This window comes from Phacochoerus africanus, chromosome 7 (assembly GCF_016906955.1).
Source record: "Phacochoerus africanus isolate WHEZ1 chromosome 7, ROS_Pafr_v1, whole genome shotgun sequence".
NCBI lineage: Eukaryota > Metazoa > Chordata > Mammalia > Artiodactyla > Suidae > Phacochoerus > Phacochoerus africanus.
Genome location: NC_062550.1, coordinates 78766977 through 78788461, shown reverse-complemented (window position 1 = coordinate 78788461; position 21485 = coordinate 78766977). Strand labels below are relative to the sequence as shown.

The following is a 21485-nucleotide window of genomic DNA, read 5'->3' as shown; positions in this document are numbered from 1 at the left end:
CAACTGTGGTGCGAATGCTCTGCTTTCCCGCTGCTTCATTCCTTACACAAGACGCCTGTGTTCCCTTTGGAGGCATGCACTCTTTGAAAAGACCAAGCAAGTCTTTCCTAAATTAGGGCTTAATACTATGGATGCCATAAAAATCCCATAACTAAGAAGTTCTTGAGAAAGACAATGTCCAAAAAGGTTTAGTGTCCAAACACACAAAGCACCTTCCCAGCCCCACCTGACGCACTGGGTTACTGTCAGTAAAGTCCTCAACCTGGACTTGGAAGCACAGCTCTCCCTTTTTACCAATAGAAAGTTTCTAGTAGATTGGCTTTAGGACATCTAGTGAACACAGAGGAAACGTTTTAAACATCGGAGAGAGAGAGTCATTTAGAATAGTGTGTTAGTAAAGTCCCGGAAATGCGGGGAGACAGTGGTTTCATAGTTCTTTCTATTGATGTCCCGCTGTCTCGGGGCTTCAGTCCTGTATGGAAACAATGCAGTGCACTATTGAACTGTGACTGCTACAGCACCCTAATTTTAACTTGGTTGATGGCTTTGCCTCTTTTTTTTTTTTGCGTATCTTCCCTTTTCTCTCCCAAGATAGTTAATTAAACATACAGTTGAATGAAAGGAGAAAGGACAATTGCTATTTTAAAAACACTGCAAAACCCAAACGCTGTGGGAGCAGGCCCTTTGTAATCTGAGAAGTCGGCAGCATTCATCTCAGAGTACTGGTGAGATGGAACATGCATCGATTTTGGTTATGAAAGGAAAAGTCTCAGACAGATCAAAGTGGACACATGTTGAGAAGAGAGGGAACTAAATTGCTCTGTATAAGGAACCAAAGGAATTCTGTAAGTTATTGTGGTGAAGGGTGCTCCAGAGAGAAAGAGAAATGTGAAACCAGGGAAAGAGAATGGCCAGGGGAGTCTGGGGGTTCTAAAACCCAAAGACAGTGTCTATGAAAACTGTAAACCCACACCTGTGTCTGTGAGTTCCTGGAAGTTTTGTGTTGTCCACCCACAGCCCAGTCTAAGTCAGACAACTTCCTAGATACGACCCGTGCTGGTGGTTCTATGTTTTCCAGTCCATCCTTTCTCAGTAACAGGACCATCCACTGTGGGGACTTCTGTTTCAGTGTCTCACTTACATAAATGAATGAATGTTTATTACTGATCCTGACATGAGAGTTAAAACCCGAGTCTTTGAGTCACTAAGTGTCACCTCAGAGGCTCACTGTGCTGGTGTTCAGATTTTTCTTCATTCTTGGCCTAGGGGTTTTTTCTGACCTTTGGGTAAACCCAGCAATGCATCTATGAAGGGTCTATCAGGGTGCTGGGAAAACTGGACAGCTGCAAGCAAAACAATCAAACCAGACTACTTTCTCACACATATACAAAAATAAACTCAAAATGGATTAAAGACTTAAATGTAAGACCTGAGACCACAAAACTCCCAGAAGGAAAGAGGCAGTAAGCTCTTTGACAGAAGTCTTAGCAATATTTTTTGAATCTGTCTCCGCAGGCAACGGAAACAAAAGCAAAAATAAACAAATAGGACTACATCAAAGTGAAAAGCCTTTTTGCACAGTGAAGGAAACTAGCAACAAAACAAAAAGACTGCCTACCCAATGGGAGACGTTTCAAAACAACATATTCAATAAGGGGTCAATATTCAAAATATGCAAAGAGCTCATACAAGTCAACATTAAAAAAAAAAAACAACAGATTTGAAAGTCAGCAGAGGACCTCAACAGACATCTCTCCAAAGACACAGATGACCAACAGGCACATGAAAAGATTTTCAATGCCACTAATTATAGGGAAATACAAATCAAAACCACAGTATCACCTCACACCTGTCAGAATGGCTATCATCAAAAAGACAACAAATAACAAGTGCTGGCAAGGACGTGGAGAAAAGGGAACGGTCTCACTGTTGGTGAGAATGTAAATTGGCACAGTCACTAGGGAAAACAATACGGAGGCTCCTCAAAAAAAGAAAAATAGAACTACCCTATAATCTAACAATTTCACTTCTGGGTGAAATTATACCCCCCCCAAAACAAAAATATGAATTTGAAAAGATACATGCACAGCAATGTTCATTGCAGTATTATTTATAATAGCCAAAATATGGAATCAACCCATCCATAGATGAAGGGATAAAGAATATACACATACCACATATATATAATGGAATATTAGTCATAAAAAAGAAATGACATTTTGCCATTGCAATGGACAGATCTAGAGGGTATTATGCCAAGTGAAATAAATCAGACAAACTCTGTATGACTCACTTTCATGTGCCATGTGAAAAATAAAAAAAGGGAGTTCCTGTTGTGGTGCAGCAGAAACGAAACTGACTAGGAACCATGAGGTTGCGGGTTTGATCCCTGGACTTGCTCAGTGGGTTAAGGATCCAGCGTTACCATGAGCTGTGGTGTAGGCTGCAGACGCGTTGCTGCGACTCTGGTGTAGGCCAGCGGCTACAGCTCTGATTAGACCCCTGCCCTGAGAACCTCCATATGCTGCAGGGGTGGCCCTAAAAGGACAAAAGACAAAAAAAAAAAAAAAAGACACAAACAAAACAACATGAAAACAGTCATAGATACAGAGAACAAAAAGGTGGTTGCCAGACAGAAAGGAGAAGATGTGGGTGAAACAGAAAGGGACTAAGAGGTACAAACCTCAAGTTATAAAATAAATAAGCTGCAGGAATATAATATACAGAATAAGGTAATATATGGTCAATAATATAACTGCGTATGGGGACAGATGGTTACTAGACTTGCAGTGATCATTTCATAATGTATGCAATGTCAAAACACTATGCAGTACACCTGAAACTGACATGATATTGACCTTCAGCCATATTTCAAACCACTCAATCAATGTGAATCACGTCTAAAAAATAAAAATGGGGAGGAGGATTGAGGGTTTGGAATTAGCAAATGCAATTAGTATATATAGGATGGATAAACAACCAAGTCCTACTCCATAGCACAGGGAACTAAATTCAATATTCTATTATAAACCATCATGAAAAAGAATATGAAAAAGAATGTATAGGAGTTCCTGCTGTGGCTCAGTGGGAACGAACCTGACTAGCATCCATGAAGATGCGGGTCCGATCCCTGGCCTCACTCAGTGGGTTAAGGATCCAGCGCTGCCATGAACTGTGGTGTAGGTCACAAGTGCAGCTCGGATCTGCTGTTGCTGTGGCTGTGGCATAGGCCGGCAGCTGCAGCTCCCATTATACCCCTAGCCTGGGAACTTCCATATGCGGTGTGTGCAGCCCTAAAAAGACAAAAAATAAAAGAAAAAAGAAAAAGAAAAGAATGTGTGTGTATGTGTGTGTGTGTGTGTATCTGAATCATTTTTCTGTGCAGCAGAAGTTAACACAACATTGTAAATCAACCATGCTTCAATAAAATTTTAAAATAATAAACAAAACTAAATGAGGGAGGAAAAGAGAGTCTAAGGCTGCATTATATTTTTCAGCATTTCTAAAGGTTTTGTAGGCAGAGAGGCTTCAGGTTAACTAGTCTTCCACCTTGTAAAAAGGGATTTGTTCATAAAATGTCTGGATGTAAAACTCTGCCCAGGATGAGAGCCTTCTCTGCACAGAACCTCACACACTTATGGAAGATGAACTTAGTTTTGTCTGGGTGACTTAAGAATAAAGTGGTTATGACAGCAGCAATTTGGTGGCATGAGGTGTGGAGGGGCAGAATGAGAAGCAGAGGTGAGAAGAGACTTCCCGGTAGTGTAGGAATTATGGATAGTCTGAGCGCTGGTTGCTTGAGCCCATCTGGAACTCCCCCTTTTCCTCTCCACCACACTGCCTCTCAACTTGGCTGCCCACTGAGGGCCAAAGTCACAAGAGTGGGTGTGTATATACGTCAGGGAATCCGCTGTAACGAGCACCACAGGAGCAGGCAACGCGACTCTCATCAAGTCAACTCTGGCTAAAACGATCAAGGTTCCGGTCTGATAAACTTAGTGATTTTGTTCTCTGTAACAAGGGATCAGTGGACACTGACTGACCCTAAACTTACAACCAATCCTAAAATTGGGGGGAAAAGGAGAAGAAAAAAAAAAAAAGCAAGTCATTCTAGGGAAAGTTCCTTTTTCCTCTCTAAAACCCTACAACCACCCTTTGTAAGCCTGAAGGCTTCTGTTTGAGAAGGGAGTCCTACAATGCAGAAATACAAGTCTAGCTGTCATAGAAAATCCTTGAAACCCTTTTTGGTATGGTTCTAGACCGACAGTCCTAGACAGATCCACAGATCAGTACAGTTTGGAATCCTCAGTGCAAATCAATGTAAAGAATCCAGAATTCCCCTCTACCACCAGCAACCCTCTGATATAAAACCAGTCAATCATGATATCTGTGTGCCTACTGTCCTTTCTGTAGCTTCTGGGTCCATCATTCCCTGCCCTAAACAGGATGGGGCAATGCCTCAGAGAACATGGGGTCTCCTGAAGCACCCCCAAGGCACAGTCGTATCCACTTGCTTTAAAAACTAATTGTATGCCAGGTTTGCACGCCTACATTAAAGTGCTCACTAGTTCAAATGGCATGTGACATAACAGTGGATCACGCATCCTTTATAAATGGCAATTCAATTGTTACATCTGTAGAACTAAAGCATTTGTCCCTGGCTTTGAATTTTTTGAAAAGTGGCCCCATTAAAGATGTCCTATCAAGAAAAGATCCTTTCAACAAACATGAGGCATACTGGTGAGAAGCTCAAGAGTCATATAAGAATATAGAATACTGTATTTAGTCTGGCAGTAAGAGAATCACCTTCAATTTTACTTAAGACAGATGCACATAAATTCTAGACTAACTCTTCTCTTATTTCCTGCACACACCTCCTCCTCCTTTCAATTTTCAAATTCAATTTGAATGGTAAAAACACAAAGAAACATTAATAGGCAACAGGATCAACCCTCCAAGGAATCTGGGCCAACCTAAAGGCAGGCAGTATTACTGGAATTCACCACTTCATAGCTCAACTCCGTCTCTATTTTTGTTCAAAATAGAGATTTAATCATAATGTAATCTTGGGCAAGTGATGAAACCTTTCTAGCCCTCAGTTTCTTGATCTATAAAGTGGAAATAATAAAAATACTTATTGCAGTGAGTCATTGGGAGGTTTGAAACCATTCATGTCTGTTCCTGAATGGTCAAAAACTCTTAGTTCTCATTGAAATTAGCTTTATCAACAGAAATTGAAGAAACATTGTAAATCAACTATACTTTAATAAAAATAAAATAAAATTAGCTTTATTATTAGCTACTGGATGCTTTGCAATGTGGCAAGAAATATCTATTATGACATTTAATTATCTTTAAATTTGCTTCTTTACTCAGAATAAGCATTCCAGTTAGCACAGACCTCATTAGCTCCATATTAAAAAAAAAAAAAGTAGAATTAGATGAAAAGTCAACTTCCAAGCAAAGGATATGGTTTATGTACATATACTATTTAATATTTTATTTCCATATAAAAATGTAATTGTAATGTATACATGTAAGGATAACCTGACCCCCTTGCTGTACAGTGGGGAAAAAAAAAATTTATTTCCTGCAACAACTTGAGAAGAGTTTCAAATAGATCCCTTCCCCTTCTGGACCCAGTGCTGAGCATGCACCATTCTTCTCAGAGAGGCTTTTGACTGTGTTAGATAATTCTAAGAACACCATTGCCTGTTCCATTATACAAGCACTGCTCTAAGGCTCAGGCTTATTCTGACTAGCCATGGGTTAGAACCTATAACTCCACAATTAAAAATAGACTTGGTGTGAATGGCATCATTCAAAGCCCAAGAAGTAATTACAACGCATTTTGATAACGTCCTAAAGCCTAAACATGTGACCTACCATCACATTCTTGAATTTACTTCTTGTAAGCATGAAATAAAGTATAAACTTGTAAATACCTGCTTTTCCTTTACTATTCATCTCCTTTATTGGTGGGAGGAAAAACAATAACATTTTTAATTGAGCTATCCTTCTCAGTATTGAACAGTGGTGGCTAAAATCTATACATATAACATCAAAACAATTGCACTAGAGAACTGGCCGACAATCTCTCCTAGCCTGCATGTAGGAGAAAAGGATATTGGCTGGCTGGCCAATCTATTGCAGGGGTTAGATCAAAACCTTCCTCAGGAACTATTTCGGGACACATCAAATATCTAAAGTGGTTTATTATTGTCACTAATCTAATTCTTAAGACTGTAAGTTAAGCCATTCTCCTTATAGTCTGCCCTTAACACTTACAAAGAGCAAACCAAGAACTGGAGAAAGTTATTAAAAAAAAAAAAAAAAACCTACAATCTACTTGTTAGCACATCTTCATGCCATGGTGATCCGATTAGTGACTTGATAAGTATAGATTACAACCTTGTATTTAATACAGGGTGGCCCACTTTTAAAAATAGCCTATTATAACAAAGGTCTTGCTGTTCGAACTGCCAAAAAGAGAGTCTTTTTAAATACCACTAGTATCAAACACTTTGAGCCACACATAGCAGAGCAATGGAATTATAAACCCAGAGACCTTCATCTTAGCACAGCTCTACTAATCCTGTGAATATAAACAAGTCAATAAGATTTTCTGATTCTCATATTCTCTGTCATTATAACAGAATTAGTACCTACTCTCAAACCACCGCACGGAGAAGACCTAAAGAATAAGAAGCACAGTTAAGTGTTGTAAAATGCTATAAGCTCCTTGGAGAAAAGATGCTACATGTTCTAAATAAGAAAAATGCACAGATTATCCCTATTAGGGTAGAATATTTGTAATGAAGATGTAAGCTGCTACAAACTGAAAAAAGTACTGAATTCTTACAAGTTCCAAATATAACACTCACCACAGTAGAAAGGGGAAAGGTAACCTACCCCATGTTCCCATCCATTAGAAGAATCGTGTTGTATATGTGAGAAAATATGAAGAGAAACAGAATTGTGCTGAAGAACATTGTCATCCATGACCCATGGTCTTCTCGAAACATTTTTAACCGGAGCAACTGACCTGCAACATAAATAGCATGGGAAATCAATGTACACTGTAACTCAAAATCCATTCAGCTCAGCTTTATTTTGGTGAATCTCTATTGTCTCATTAATATTCTGCAGTCTTTGCCCTAGGACTTATCCTATGGCGAAACCACTAATATCCTTTCTGACCTTTTGTAAATAAGTGATGAAATCTAAGATTACCCCCATACCATCAGTCTGAGCAAAGAACACTAGCACGAGAATCTGGTATACAGACATCACTCATTTTGCTGGTATGAAAACAAGACTAATTAGAACACTCTTACCTGCTATTTTTATTTCACAAATACGTTTTTGGTTCACTCCTTTTGAAAGTATTTAAGCAAGGCAAATGGTAAAAATGTTACATAAATTCTGTATAAATCCCCTTTGCTTCCACAGACCCATTCCCAGTCCTGGCCAGGTGATAAAACCAAGGTAGACTTCACTAATAAGAAGATCCAGTTGTAAAGGTACTTGAAAACACTGAACAGTAAAAATAAAGTCTCTGTCATAAGAGACAGAAGGCTTGGCTGTACTCTTAGTTAAAATACCTATGGAGCTCCCGTTGTGGCTCAGTGGGATAAGAACCCAACAAGATGTATCTAAGGATGTGAGTTTGATTCTTGGCCTTGTTCAATGGGTTAGGGATCCAGAGTTGCCCTAAGCTTCAGTGCAGGTTGCAAACACAGCTTGGATCTGGTGTTGCCGTGGCTGTGGCATAGGCCAGCAGCTGCAGCTCCAAATCAAACCCTAGCCCAGGAAGGTCCGTATGCCACAGGAGCAGTCATAAAAAGAAAATATATAAATAAATAAACAAACAAACCCACATACAGGCTGGTGCCCAAGTATGTGGGGTGTGTGGGGCCTCGTGGCATGTACATGTGTTCTGGAGTTAGTGTGGCTCCTAGAAAAACATAGTTCCTACCCTGATGCCTAAAATTCCATTTACAAAATAATTGATAAAATTAGAAAAGGAACCCATGGACAAGATGAAAAGACAGCCTACATAATGGGATAAAATATTTGCAAATTATATGACTGATAAGGGGCTAATATCCAATATATATAAACAGCTCACACAACTCAATATCAAAAAACAAACCACCCAATTTAAAAAACATGGGCAGAAGAACTGAAGATATTTTTTTCAAAGAGGACATGCAGATATCCAGTAAGCACATGAAAAGATGCTCAATATCAGAGTTCCCATCATGGCACAGAAGAAATGAATCCAACTAGGAACCATGAGGTTGCGGGTTCAATCCCTGGCCTCACTCAGTGGGTTAAGGATCCAGCGTTGCTGTGAGCTGTGGTGCAGGTTGCAGACCCAGCTTGGATCCCGCGTTGCTGTAGCTCTGGTGTACACTGGCAGCAAGAGCTATGATTAAACCCCAGCCTGGGAACCTCCATATGCCGTGGGTGTGGCCCTAAAAGAGGACAAAAGACAAAAAGAAAAAGAAAAAAGAAAAGATGCTCAATATTTGTAAATCAAAACCACAATGAGATATCACCTCACACCTGTCAGAAAAGCCAAAAGAACACAAATAACAAATGTTGGTAAGGATGTGGAAGAAAGGGAACATTTGTACACTGTTGGTGGTAAAGTAGATTGGTGCAGCTATTACATAAAACAGTATAGAGATTTCTTAAGAAACTAAAAATAGAACTACCATATAACTCAGTAATTCCACTCCTGGGTATATATCCAAAAAAACCAAAAATACTAATTCAAAAAGATACACGTACTCCATAGCATTATTTACAATTGCCAAGATATGGAAGCAATTTAAGGGTCCATCAACAGATTAATGGATAAAAGAATATTAATGGAATATTACTTAGCTATAAAAAGGATGAAATTTTGCCATTTGCAACAACATGGGTGGACTTGGAGAGTATTATGCTAAGTGAAACACATCAGAGAAAGATGAATACTGTCTAATATCATTTATATGTGGAATCTAAAATATGAAACCAACTACTAAATATAATAAAAAAGAAACAGACAGATATGAAGAACTAACTAGTGGTTGCAAGTGGGGAGAGGAAAGTGGTGAAGGGCAATATAAGGGTAGGAAATTATGAAGAAAAACTATTATGTATAAAATAAGCTACAAAGATATATTGTACAACTTAAGGAATATAGCCAATATTTTATAACTATGAATAGAGTATAATCTTTAAACATTATGAATCACTATACTGTACATCTGTAACATACATAATATCACCAACTATGCCTCAATAAAAATAATAATAAAAAATAATGTTAAAATGCAAATGCTTCAGAGTTCACATTGTGGCTCAGCAGGTTAAGGATCTGACCTAGTCTCTGAGGATTCAGATTGGATCCCTAGCCTTGCTCAGTGGGTTAAGGATCTGGCATTGCCTCAAGCTGCAGCACAGGTCACAGATGCAGCTCTGATCTAGCATTGCTGTGGCTGTGGCATAGGCCCCTGACCTAGGAACTTCCATATGCCCCAGGTGTGGCCATAAACAGAAAAAAAATAATAAAATGCAAATACATCCAGGAGGAAAATGTATAAGGATGAACACTGAAGTAAAAATTACTAATGTCATAATTAGTTCAGACAAATATTTTGATTTATACTGGAATGAGAACTGAGAGCACTACTATCCTGAAAGGGGAGGAAGAGAAAACAGACAAACAAACAAATATGAGATTGAGAAGAAAATAAACATAAGTCAGCCTGGCTTGTCCTAAGAGAAAGTGTATCTAATCACTGATGAGGAAGACGATTCACATATGGGAACTGCAATAAAAATAGTGTAGGTCTGAAATCTTAATAGTAGAATTTCTTACTGGAGAAGAGACTCCCTTTTTTGATGATATGCCAAAGTTATGGGAAAAACATGCATATTTCCATCTGGAAATTATCTCTCTAGGGACAGATAGTAGCTCTCATGTAGGTGACAATATAGGAAGAAATCATCTTTTAAGACTTAACTACTAAAATTTCCTTTGTCCCTTTCTTTCATGAAAATAGCACATTAGATTTCATTTGGAAGCCAGGCTAAGAGAAACATTACCCTTGCAAGAACTTTAAATGGAGCAAAAAGGGGAGATTTGGTTACATTATCTGGTTTATTGGCCTGCACATGAAAAGCAAAGGACAAATCTGAAAGTCAGGGAGCCTGAATTATAACTGAAAGAAGACTGTGGAAAATGTTCTACTGAAGCAAAGAACACTAACACTGCAAACTACAGTCTTACAGAACTTGCTTATTAACTGAATCAATAATTATGGAAAGCCAGGGATTTGCAAATTTCCATACAACACATTGGCAGGAATATTATAAATAGAAATTAGACACAGAATGCTTGAGAGTCAAAAACTCATGCCATAAATACCTTAAAGCAAACTGCAAAGAATATTATTCATCCACTGAACAAATAAGTAACGTGCTTATTACTCGCCAGCTAGTGGTTCTAGATGCTGGAGAGAACAGCTGTGAGCAAGGCAGGAAGGTGTCTGAAGTCAACCATCATTTGGGTATTTAATGAAAATGTGACCTTATTTTAGACTGGTGGACTCAATGTTCCCTTTGCTGCAAGACCTTCAGCCTGAAACCAAGACATTTCTTTAATTCAGCAGTTGATACTGAAGAACTGCTAAGACCAGCAATTAGAGATCCTGAAAATTAAAATGTGCATTTCCTTCTTAACATATGCATATGTCAAAAAATCCACTAATGGATGTACTTTACAAGTTAAATAATAATGCTGGTGACTTAGGAGTGCTTTGCAAAATAAAAAATAGTGGATTGACTGTACATGGCTGAAATAATACAGAGTTAGTAAAACGAAAAATGTGACAGTACCATTTATGCTGTCATTGCCGAACTCATTGTCTGGCACTAATTTCAGTCATTAGAGTCTTAAAACAAAATGGCAGGTTAACACAGCTTGAAATTCACTTGAAATACACAATAAAAGTGCTGCAATATATTAAGGCCAGAACTGGTGTGACCAAAACATTGAGTCAAATCACATATAAAAAATCTCCAATTAAGCTGCTTCATGGTTAACTCATTGAGAGTCCATCCTAATGCTAGAAGCATGTATATACATAGACTGCTATCGGTTGACTTCCCATGCAATCTAATCAAACCAAGAACCTCAGCGTTATCTGAGGCTATCACATAAAAATGTACTATCATTGCCCTGTAGGGTGACCATACATTTGGTTTCTCTGCAACAGTAGTGGCTCATAACTGTTGTCCTGGCATAATTATTAATCGTGCCCTCTTCCTTTTTGAAGTATACTGGTTTGGATAATAAGTTATTTGCCACCTTTCCTATGGGTCACAGAATTCAGAATTTTTTTAACACTTTTCTTGAAAGGAGTTTCAGGAGATAACTGAGTGAAAATGGTCTTTATAGGTCAAAAGAAGTAGAAGACATCAATCACTAAGAGGGGTACACTTTGTCAGCAGACAAGGTGATAAATGACTTTTATTTTAATCGCAGATATATTTGTAAATCTGAGTACAGATTTATGTTACTAATAAAATATAATCTTGGTTGTATGGAACATCACCTTTGATATGGTCAAGGAAATTGGAAAATAAATCTTAAAACAATGAAACATTCAGGAGGTATACAAGCCTACATTTGTATTGGAGGTGAGGGCTGGAAGGCACAGGGTTTGATCTTCATGAATATTAGTTAAAGTGAACTGAAATAGCCTAGAATCTCAGACTCTTTCCCAGAGAGACAGTAGGTTTAGAACCACTATAATGTCATAAAATTCAAACATGGACAATGACCTAAAAGCATATTAAAATATATATGATGAGGAATTCCCATTGTGGTGCAGCAGGTTAAGGATCCAGCACTGTCTCTGCAGCGGTGCGGATTCGATCTCCAGCCCAGTGCAGTGGGTTAAGGATCCAGCATCACCACGGCTGCGGCATAGGTTGCAGCTGAGGCTCAGATTCAGTCCCTGGCCCAGGAACTTGCATATGCTGTGGGTGCAGACAAAAAAAAAAATACACACACACATACACACACATATGATGAGCTCACATATATTGTGGGAAACAGAGGTAAAGTGTAAGAAAATTATGGAGAAACTACTTGGTTGGTTTCTTGGCTTTTTGCTGCTGTGTTCTCATCAGCAAAAGAATGTCAAGGAACATTTCCTTTTTACCTCACAGTCAGACTTTTTATTCTAACTTCTGGGTCCCTTTTCTTCAGGAGTGGTTTTCACAAGGAGACCGTAAACAAATAAATAAACTAAACGGTCTCAGAGGAAGAGTGGAAGTGTTGCGCTTCTGGATAAGAGATGGGGATACTCCTGGGTGGTTGCTAAGGCAAGACTGGACAGAGTGAGGGCTGCCAGATTCACTGATATTCTTTCATTCATTCATTCACCAATATTTTGGCCTCCAAGGTAGTAGAACCCTATTTCGGTTTGATCCCATGGATGACAGTGAAGGCCTTGGAAGTCAGGTACAGAGTCTGAGCCAGCTCCAAAGGAACGAGGCCAGTAGAGCAGCCACCCACCTTCAAAAGGAATGTAATGACCTGGGTAGGATCCCAGACATCTCTTGGTGAGGTCATTGAGAGGACATGACAGCTGGCTGACCCAGGAGCTGTACTCAGGCAATCAGAGGCTCCTCACCCTCTCCCCTGGCCTTGCAATGGATGCTCTGCCCACCCTTCCTGCAGTGAAATCTGTTTTCAAGAAGGCAGTCTTTAAAGAGCTGTGTGTTGTTGAGCCCATCTGGACAGAATGCGTAACTGAACCCCTCCAGATCAACTTTGGACTCTGGTGGGCGGGTACAGAGATTGACTTGCCTTGCAGCCGCCCAAGACAAGCCTAACCAATCTCCAGCGGTCTGCTTCATTCTCTGGTCTGTGCTTCCCTCCAGGTATTGGGAGCCAGTTTCAGATTTCACCCAGGAAGTTCCTGAGGTTGCAAACTTACACTGTCTTCAATAGCATCCTAGTGCCAAAGAGGAGGCAGGGGACCACCACCCACACAGCAATAGGGAGGGGGAGGTAAATGCAGACTCAAGGATTTGTTTCCAGGATCCCTATAAGCCTTGGGACTGCTTTAAACTCTAAAGATTTTTTTAAAAAACTCTGAAAAATTACCAATTGTGTACACTCAGTTCACTTCAGTAAGCAGGAACTCTGAGCGAGATTTATTTAATTTAGAGGGGAAAGTGTGGCATTACACATACTATCCTGACCATGAAATAGGAAAAGAGGCATCTTACTCAAGAGGACTCCAAACCTAAATGAGTACTACTATCCATTAAGTCTTCGGTTCCAAAATCTCCTACATATGATGTGGCCAACCAAATATATATATATTGTATACCTGCATACACTTATGTATACATACACGTACATAAGAAACAAATGTAATCTGCAGTTATCGAAAGGAATATATTTAATTTGTAGGGGTCAAAAAGCAGTCAAAGTCAGCATAACAGTCATTCTATGTACCAATAAGAATAGTTTCCATTGCAAATAACCAAAACAATGGTTCCAAAGTCTTTGCTCTTTTTTTGTTTTGTTTTGGCTGCGCCTGAGACATGCAGAAGTTTCCAAGCCAGGGATCCAGGAGCGAACTTGTGCCACAGCAGTGAAAATGCCAGATCCTTAACCTGCTAAGCCTCCAGAGAACTCCCAAAGCCCTTGCTTTTAATTATTATAGAACACAGACTTCAGATGCACTCCAAAAAATGGTATTACCAAAGATGAAAGTTAAATAAATATCATTTTAAATTAAAAAATAAGACAAAAATGAAAAATAAAACAAAAAAGCTAACAAGAAGCTTAAGTTATAAGAAGTCTATCTTGGAGTTCCCATTACGGTACAATGGGATTGCCTGGCATCTCTGAGGCACTGGAACACAGGTAGGATCTCCTGCACTTCACAGTGGTTTAAAGGATCCAGCACTGCATTGCCACAGCTACAGCACAGGTCAAAACTACAGCTTGGATCTGATCCCTTGGCCAGGGCCTCCATGTGCCATGGGTGTGGCCATGAAAAGAAAGCAAAAAAAATCTATCTTTATTGGCCTCTCATATTTTCTAACAAGGCCATTTGTTCCCTTAACAAAAAATTATTTTCTCCTTACCCTAAACATTTAGAAAACAATGTAAATTTAGTTTAACTAAACAGTAAAATGCCTTCAAGAAAGGCTTGATCCAGCACTCGAACAATATGATTAAGACCTCCACTTCCCAGCTTTGTTTCTTCAGGGCAAGGTCTAGCCATCTTCTCCAACACAGTCATACATATTCTCTATAATCACAGGATGACTGCAGCAATCCTGAGGAATATGTCTTCATTTCTGTCTAGGGAATAAGGCATACTTCTTTTGTTCTAGCATTTCTGGAGAAAGTCATGTGATTAACTCTACTTGGGCTTGTTTGGGTCTTGAAGTCAGAGTTGTGAAAAACAATAATTTGCTAAGCCTGTGTCACATGTTCCACTCCTACAGCCAGATGAAATTAGTGCTCTTGCACTAAAGTGATCCACAATTGCAAGGAAAATATAACAAACAAATTATTGAAAAAGGCAGAGCCCTAAGATGAAAGGTCCTTGGGTCCTTGAGTCACTACTTAGAACAGAGGTATCTACCATATTTGGGCTTTATATGAGTACAAAATTCATCTGAGATGCAGTCATTCAATATTTTGGAGGGTTTTATTACTACTCTAGTACTATCTTACCAGATACCAGGTGACCAGTATCTTGTATCTTATACAAGATAAATCAAAAGTCCTGAGAAGGAAGAAAGAATGGGATTTAAAATGGCCCAAGTGCACATGAAAAGATGCTCAACATCTCTAATTATTAGAGGAATGCAAATCAAAACTATAAGAGGTACCACCTCGCACTGGTCAGAATAGCCAACATTAAATAGTTTACAAGCAACAAGAGAAGGTGTGGAGAAAAGGGAACCCTACTACACTGTTGATGGTAATAATGGTACAACCACTATGGAAAACAGTATGGAGGTTTCTCAGAAAACTAAAAATATAAGTACTATATGATCCAACAACCCCACTCTTGGGCATATGTATGGACAAAACTATAATTCAAAAAGATACATGAACCCCTATGTTCACAGCAGCACTTTTCACAATAGCCAAGACATGGAAATAACATAACTGTCCATCAATGAGGAAGTGTGGTATATATATATATATATACAATGTTATACTACTCAGCCAGAAAAAAGAACAAAATAATGTCATTTGTAGCAACATGGATGCAACTAGAGTTTATCATACTAAAGGAAGTAAATCAGAAAGAGAAAGATAAATACCATGTGATATCACTTATATGTGGAATCTGAAATATGGCACAAATGAACCTATCTACATAACAGGAACAGACTCACAGACACAGAGAACAGACTTGGGGTTGCCAAGGGGGAGAGGGGAGACTGGGAGTTTGGGATTAGTAGATCCCAACTATTACAGTTAGAATGTATAATCAATAATGTCCTCCTGTATGTCAGTTCCCTTTCCCATTCTCCTCAGGAACTATATCCAATCTCCTGGGAAAGACCATGGCAGAAAATAATATTTTAAAAAAAGCATGTATACATATGTATGACTGAGTCACTTTCTTGTATAGCAGAAATTGGCACAACATTGTAAATCAACCATAATTAAAGAATAAATAAAATGAAACTTACGATATTATTTTTAAAAGGACCCAAGTGGAAACTTTATTTCCTTATCTTTCTTTATGTCTCTAGTACTTAGCAGAATACACAGTAATTTTTGAGTGAAATACTGATGGGCAGATTCTAGAAGGGAAATTAAGACCTACTCTCAAGTCCTCCAAAAGAAAAATTCTACAAGAAAAATAAAGGGGAAAAAGAACCTTGTTGGCAATGATGTAGTCATCATTCAGACCACTCATCCTCAGAAGACGCAAGCCTGTATAGTTTACTGTGTGTGCACCATACCTACTATAAATTGCTACACAGGGAGGACCACATTTGTATTCTTCACCACTAGTGTCCCCGTGGCATTGGCACCTAGCATGTCTTAAATAAATAACTATTTGTCCAATAGATAAAAAAAAGGAAGGGACACACAAATGATCAAACAAATGAACAAACAATAGTCCACTGTGTGACTAAAAACCCTCTGTCTTGGTAGATCTGGCTCTTACTACACCTGCCCTCTGAGCCTGAGGAGCCCTGCAGTTCTTTAAGCTTCACTTCCTCCCCACTTCCTCCCCATCAATTAACCACCTCCTGAGATCTATTCCCTCCTCATCAGCATGAAGCGCCTGCTTCCTTTACCAGAATTTTTTCCCCAGCACCCTTGCTTCCTGTGTACCCCATACTTATTCTATTCTTGCAAAACCCCCAACTCTGATTAGAGCTACAATTTGCTTTCTCCAATTTCAATAAACTGAAAAAAGCTACACAAATGGGTTGATAAGCTACTACATAATCATGATTCTCCCAGTACTGCACATGAATATCTTTTCTTGTCCTTGTCAGGTCTCTTTCCCATTCTCCTTAGCAACCATTTCAAGTTTCACCACAAAGCTTCTAATATGCCTCTTTCACTTTTAGAATATGACCTTAGTCCCAACTTGAAGGACATACTGTTACCACCAAACATGATTTCCTTCAACTTCCTTCCCACTCACATGCATCCACTATCTACTTTCACTGTTATTCCTACTTTCATCCTTTGTTTCTCAGAAGACTCGGGGCTCCTCCTGCAAAGGATCCCACATGTGCCTTTTCAAAGTCATACCCTCTCTCATTGCCTTGCTTCACCAGCCATCCTTTCTTTCCTTTGTATTTCCAATCTCTCCCTTTCTCCTCATTCCCTGATCTCTGTCTCTAAGGCATCTTGAGTCCACTCTAAAAACACTGCTGTCTTGATCCCATGTCTTTGAACTATCAACCACTCAATTTCCCTTCTCATCCAGACTTCAAGAAAGAGTAATCATCATCCCCGCCCACTGAGATCTTACTTGCAAAGCGAACACTCTATTGAAATTGTTATAGTAAATGTTAATGGCTCCCACCATTGCCAAACGCTTGGCAATATATTGACCCTTAACTTATGGATATCTCTGTTACACCTGACATTAGAGTCACCCACTCTATCCTTTTGGACACTCTACTTCCTTGGCTTCTAACACCAAACACTTCTTGTTCTTCTACTTTCTTGATTATTGTCATCACTTTTAGGGGCATCTCTTCCACTTGCAGCATAAATGACAATGTTCCCTGTGGTCTGTCTTCAGTTTTTGTCTTCATCTTTTCACTACAATGGTAAAATTTCAAGGGTAGCCTCTAAAAGAGTAGATATTGAAAGCATAAATGAAGGAGTAGAGGAGAGATAGAGAAACAAAAGAAACAAATGAACAAAAGTCAATTACCCTCCCTCCCTGCTTCTCAGAAAAGGAAAGAAAGAAGGAAAACCTGAATAATAGAAAACACAAAAAACGGTGGGAGAATCACATCATAATATAAATGTAGGAGTTCCCATTGTGGCGCAGGGGAAATGAATTTGAATAGGATCCATGAGGATGCAGGTTCGATCCCTGGCCTTGCTCAGTGGGTTAATGATCTGGCATTGCCAGGAGCTGTGGTGTAGGTTGCAGACACAGCTCAGATCTGGCATTGCTGTGGTTATGGCGTTGACTAGCGGCTACAGCTCCAATTCAACCCTTAGCCTGGAAACCTCCAAAGGCCTCAGGGATGGCCCTAAAGGCAAAAAAAATAAAAAAATATATATTCATATATATGAATGCAATATTTTGATCACTAGATAAGACAATAATTGTTAGAAGATAAAAAACTGAAGGAAAAGAATCAATGATGTATGTTTGCAAGAGACGTATAAGAATATAGAAAGGCTGGAAGTAATCAGGAATAAAATTATTTACCAGACAAAATTAACCAGAAAAAAAGCTAGACTGGGTGAGAATTCTAGATAAAATATATTTAAAGTAAAAAATTATATTAGGAGTAGAGAGGATAATTACATAATGACAAGTATTAAACTCTCCAGGTAAATATCATGACTAAAATCATAGGTACCAAATAAGACAGATTCAAAATATATAAAACAAAATCTAATAGAACTGGAGCAAAAAATTAGGAAAGCCACTATCGTAGTGTTAGATTTTAACAACCCTCTGTTATTTATTGATAGGTCATGCAGACAAAAAAGTTAACAAAGAAACAGAATATTTGAATAACAAAATTTAAATGTGATTTAATAACATATTGAACATTGCATATAGTAATTAGAGAATACTTATTTTCTTCTAATGTACATTGAAAACTTTAAAAATTATGTTATAAAAAGCTCAGCAAAATTCAAAGACTACATATCACACAGACCACACTTCCAAACACAACATGATCAATTAGAAATTAATAACAAAAATTTAATAATTTCCATATCTCATGGTTCAGAAATTTTGAAACATTTCAAATAACTCATGTATAAAAAAGAAATTCTAATGGAAATGAATATTTGGAATTAAATGATTTTCAAAATATTCCATATCAAATACAAAGAATGCAACAAAAGCATTAAAAAATGGGAGATTTAGTCTTCAATTGCTTATATCACAAAAGAAAGCCTGAACATCTATAAGCTAAACATTCCACTTAAGAGGGAGGGAAAAGAAGAGAATAAACTTGTAAGATGATATTAAAGATAAGAGCAAATACTAATTAAATTGAAGGTAAAAATAAAATACAAAGCCAAAAAAATTGTCTTACAAAACAGACAGGTTTCTTACTAGATTGATGAAGAAAAGAGGGAGAAGGAAGTAAAAGGTATTAGAAATGAAAAAGGTATATAACTACAAATGTTACAGGGATAAAAAATGGACCTTATAAAATATTTAACTTGAAAATTATTTAACTTCTCAAAATATATTAAAGATGCATAAAACTTGAATTATTCTAAAACTATTAAAAAATTATTCATTAGTTCAAACTAAAGCTACTAAAAAAATTATTCAGTAATTCAAACATCTTTTTATAAAGAGTATTATGCCCCGAAGGTTTGATAAAGGAGTTCTTTCAAACATGCAAGTAACACTTAATTTCAATCTTTCAAAAATTCTTCTCTAGAATTTTATAATTCATTAAATATCTACTTAACAGAGTAGATATTGACTGGGACAGCTAATGTTAATTTAAATCTGATGTTCAGATGTTACTTCTTTCTCAGACTGTATACATTTCATAACTCATGAAAAAACTTCTCAGAAGAATTTAAGAACTCTAGTTCCTGAATTTCTATTGATAGCTTAGGAAAAGCAATCTGACTGGAACAAGAATGTTCAATCTACAGTCACATAGTACTTTATTAAAATTTAGGAAAACTCAATTTTCCATAAATGGGAGAGATACACTAGCCAGATTTTGAGGACTAAAGCTCCCTGGGTGTTTCTCCTGAGTTTAGGAAAGAATTTCACATGGCCCATTCTGAAATGAATTATTCCATTAAAATACTAAAGGTTCCTTGTCAGATGACTGTGACAAATAATTCCAAGATATATAGAACCAAATCTGAGAGGTATTATATTTTTCTAAAAACATACTTTATCAGTATATAGGTTAATAATCTTCTAAATTCAATATTTTTTCAACAAATATTATTTAAGCAGCTATTAAAAGTAGAGGAGATACATATGTTTAACAGGTGCCATGTTTTGTATATTGTGGCAGGTGGCTGGTTTGAACCTACAGTTGGAATTCAACCAGGTCCAATACATTGAAAGGAAAAATTTCTAATAATTTCAATAATTTATTTTCTTGAGATATTCTAGCTGTGTATAAAATGCAATTGGCAAGACAACACTGCTTCTAAAGCACGATGACACCTATTATGGTGAAGCTCAGCCCATGGATGCAGGATGGAGCCCTGGGAGACATAGGAACATACTGTTTGGGTACTTGGGAATAAAGTATATAATGCAGGAACATTTTCTCCCCCTTTGGGTAGAAACTGGTACAGATTTAAAATAAGAAAGATCTCATGGAGTTCATCTTTATTTTAGCAGCTTGACAGCTTATAATTTTGGGAGCACTGGAAACCAGAGTATAGGCATGAATCTCAAATAGAGTAGGTTAAACATGATGTCATAGCAGAGGTGAGACACCAGCCTCAGTCAGCCCCAGCCAGCCCCATCTCACTCCACAAAAGACAGTGGACATCCACAGAAGGCACTAGAACAGAATATAACTTCATGAACCATATAATAAGCCCCCAGAGTCTACAAGAAATCAGTGTTTGAGATTTTAAGGAAGGCAAGAAATTAGAGGTTTCAAAGAGTCGGTGAAATTGTACTATGCATATAAATACGACTCTCTAGCCCAGATCAATACTTTCAACCAAAACAAACATTTGTAAATTGTGATAGTCAAAATCAGATGGCTCCCTACTGATTTCCACCTCTTGCTAGTCACCCCTGTGTAGAATCTTCCCACACCTATAGACTGGCCTGTGTGACTGATGAAATATGGTTTAATTGACAACAAGTGACTTTCAAGGCCAGGTTTGAAAGACTTTGCCGTTTCCACCTTGGTCTGGCTCTTGAATTGCTACCCTGGGGGAAATCGGCTGTCATGTCTTAGGGATATCGAGTTGCCCTGTGAAAAAAATCCATGTAGTGTGGAACTGAGGGCTCCAGCCAACAGCCGTCACCAACTGGCCACCCACTTGAGAGAGCCATCTTGGAAGAGAACTTTCCCATCAAGCCTTCACAAGCCTGGAGCCCTGGCCAATACATTCACAACCTCATGGGAGGTCCCAAGGTGGAACCAGCCAAATTGCTCTCACATTCCTCCCCCCACCCCAGAGCTACTGTATGAGGTCACAAATATTTATTATTGTTTTCAACCTCTGAATTTTGAGAAAATGTGTTACACAGCAATAAGTAACTCTAGGCTCTGTAATTATTCTGAAAGCTAATACAGGAACCACTTCAGAGATGTGAAGCATGAAAATAAGAAAAGCTAACATGATATATGATTTTATGAGGAAAGACCTGAAATCACAAACTAGAAAATAAAAGTACAATATCCATAGTGTAAATGCATACTTTACCTTAATAAAGCATTTGTCATTATGGTGACAGAGCAAAAGAACCTTTGTGGAAACAACCTTCATAGCATGAAAGCCTTGAAATAATTGAGTAATTTCAAAGGGTAGTTTTTGTGCAGAAAATACCACTAATCATATTTTCTTTTGATCTCTACTATAATTTACTTAATGTGGCACATTTCTTACCATATTTTATATCCTTTTAATCATAGTTTTGTTGTATATATTAACACTAAACAATAAATATATGAGTTACTTTAGATGATCAATGTTTATGAAAACTGAATAACAATGCAATATAATTTTAGAAGTTAGGGCTTTTTTCATCTTT

At 37.9% G+C, this 21485-nt stretch overlaps 1 protein-coding gene across 2 annotated transcripts in view; it reads right to left on the bottom strand.

Moving 5' to 3' along the window:
- The window catches only part of TMEM117 (transmembrane protein 117), a 483071-nt gene that overhangs the window by 396506 nt on the left and 65080 nt on the right, over positions 1 to 21485 (bottom strand). For both annotated transcript variants that reach the window (XM_047788017.1, XM_047788018.1), the window contains one exon: positions 6913 to 7045. In XM_047788017.1, coding sequence (XP_047643973.1) covers positions 6913 to 7045 — 133 coding nt within the window. The remainder of the gene's footprint in view (positions 1 to 6912; positions 7046 to 21485) is intronic.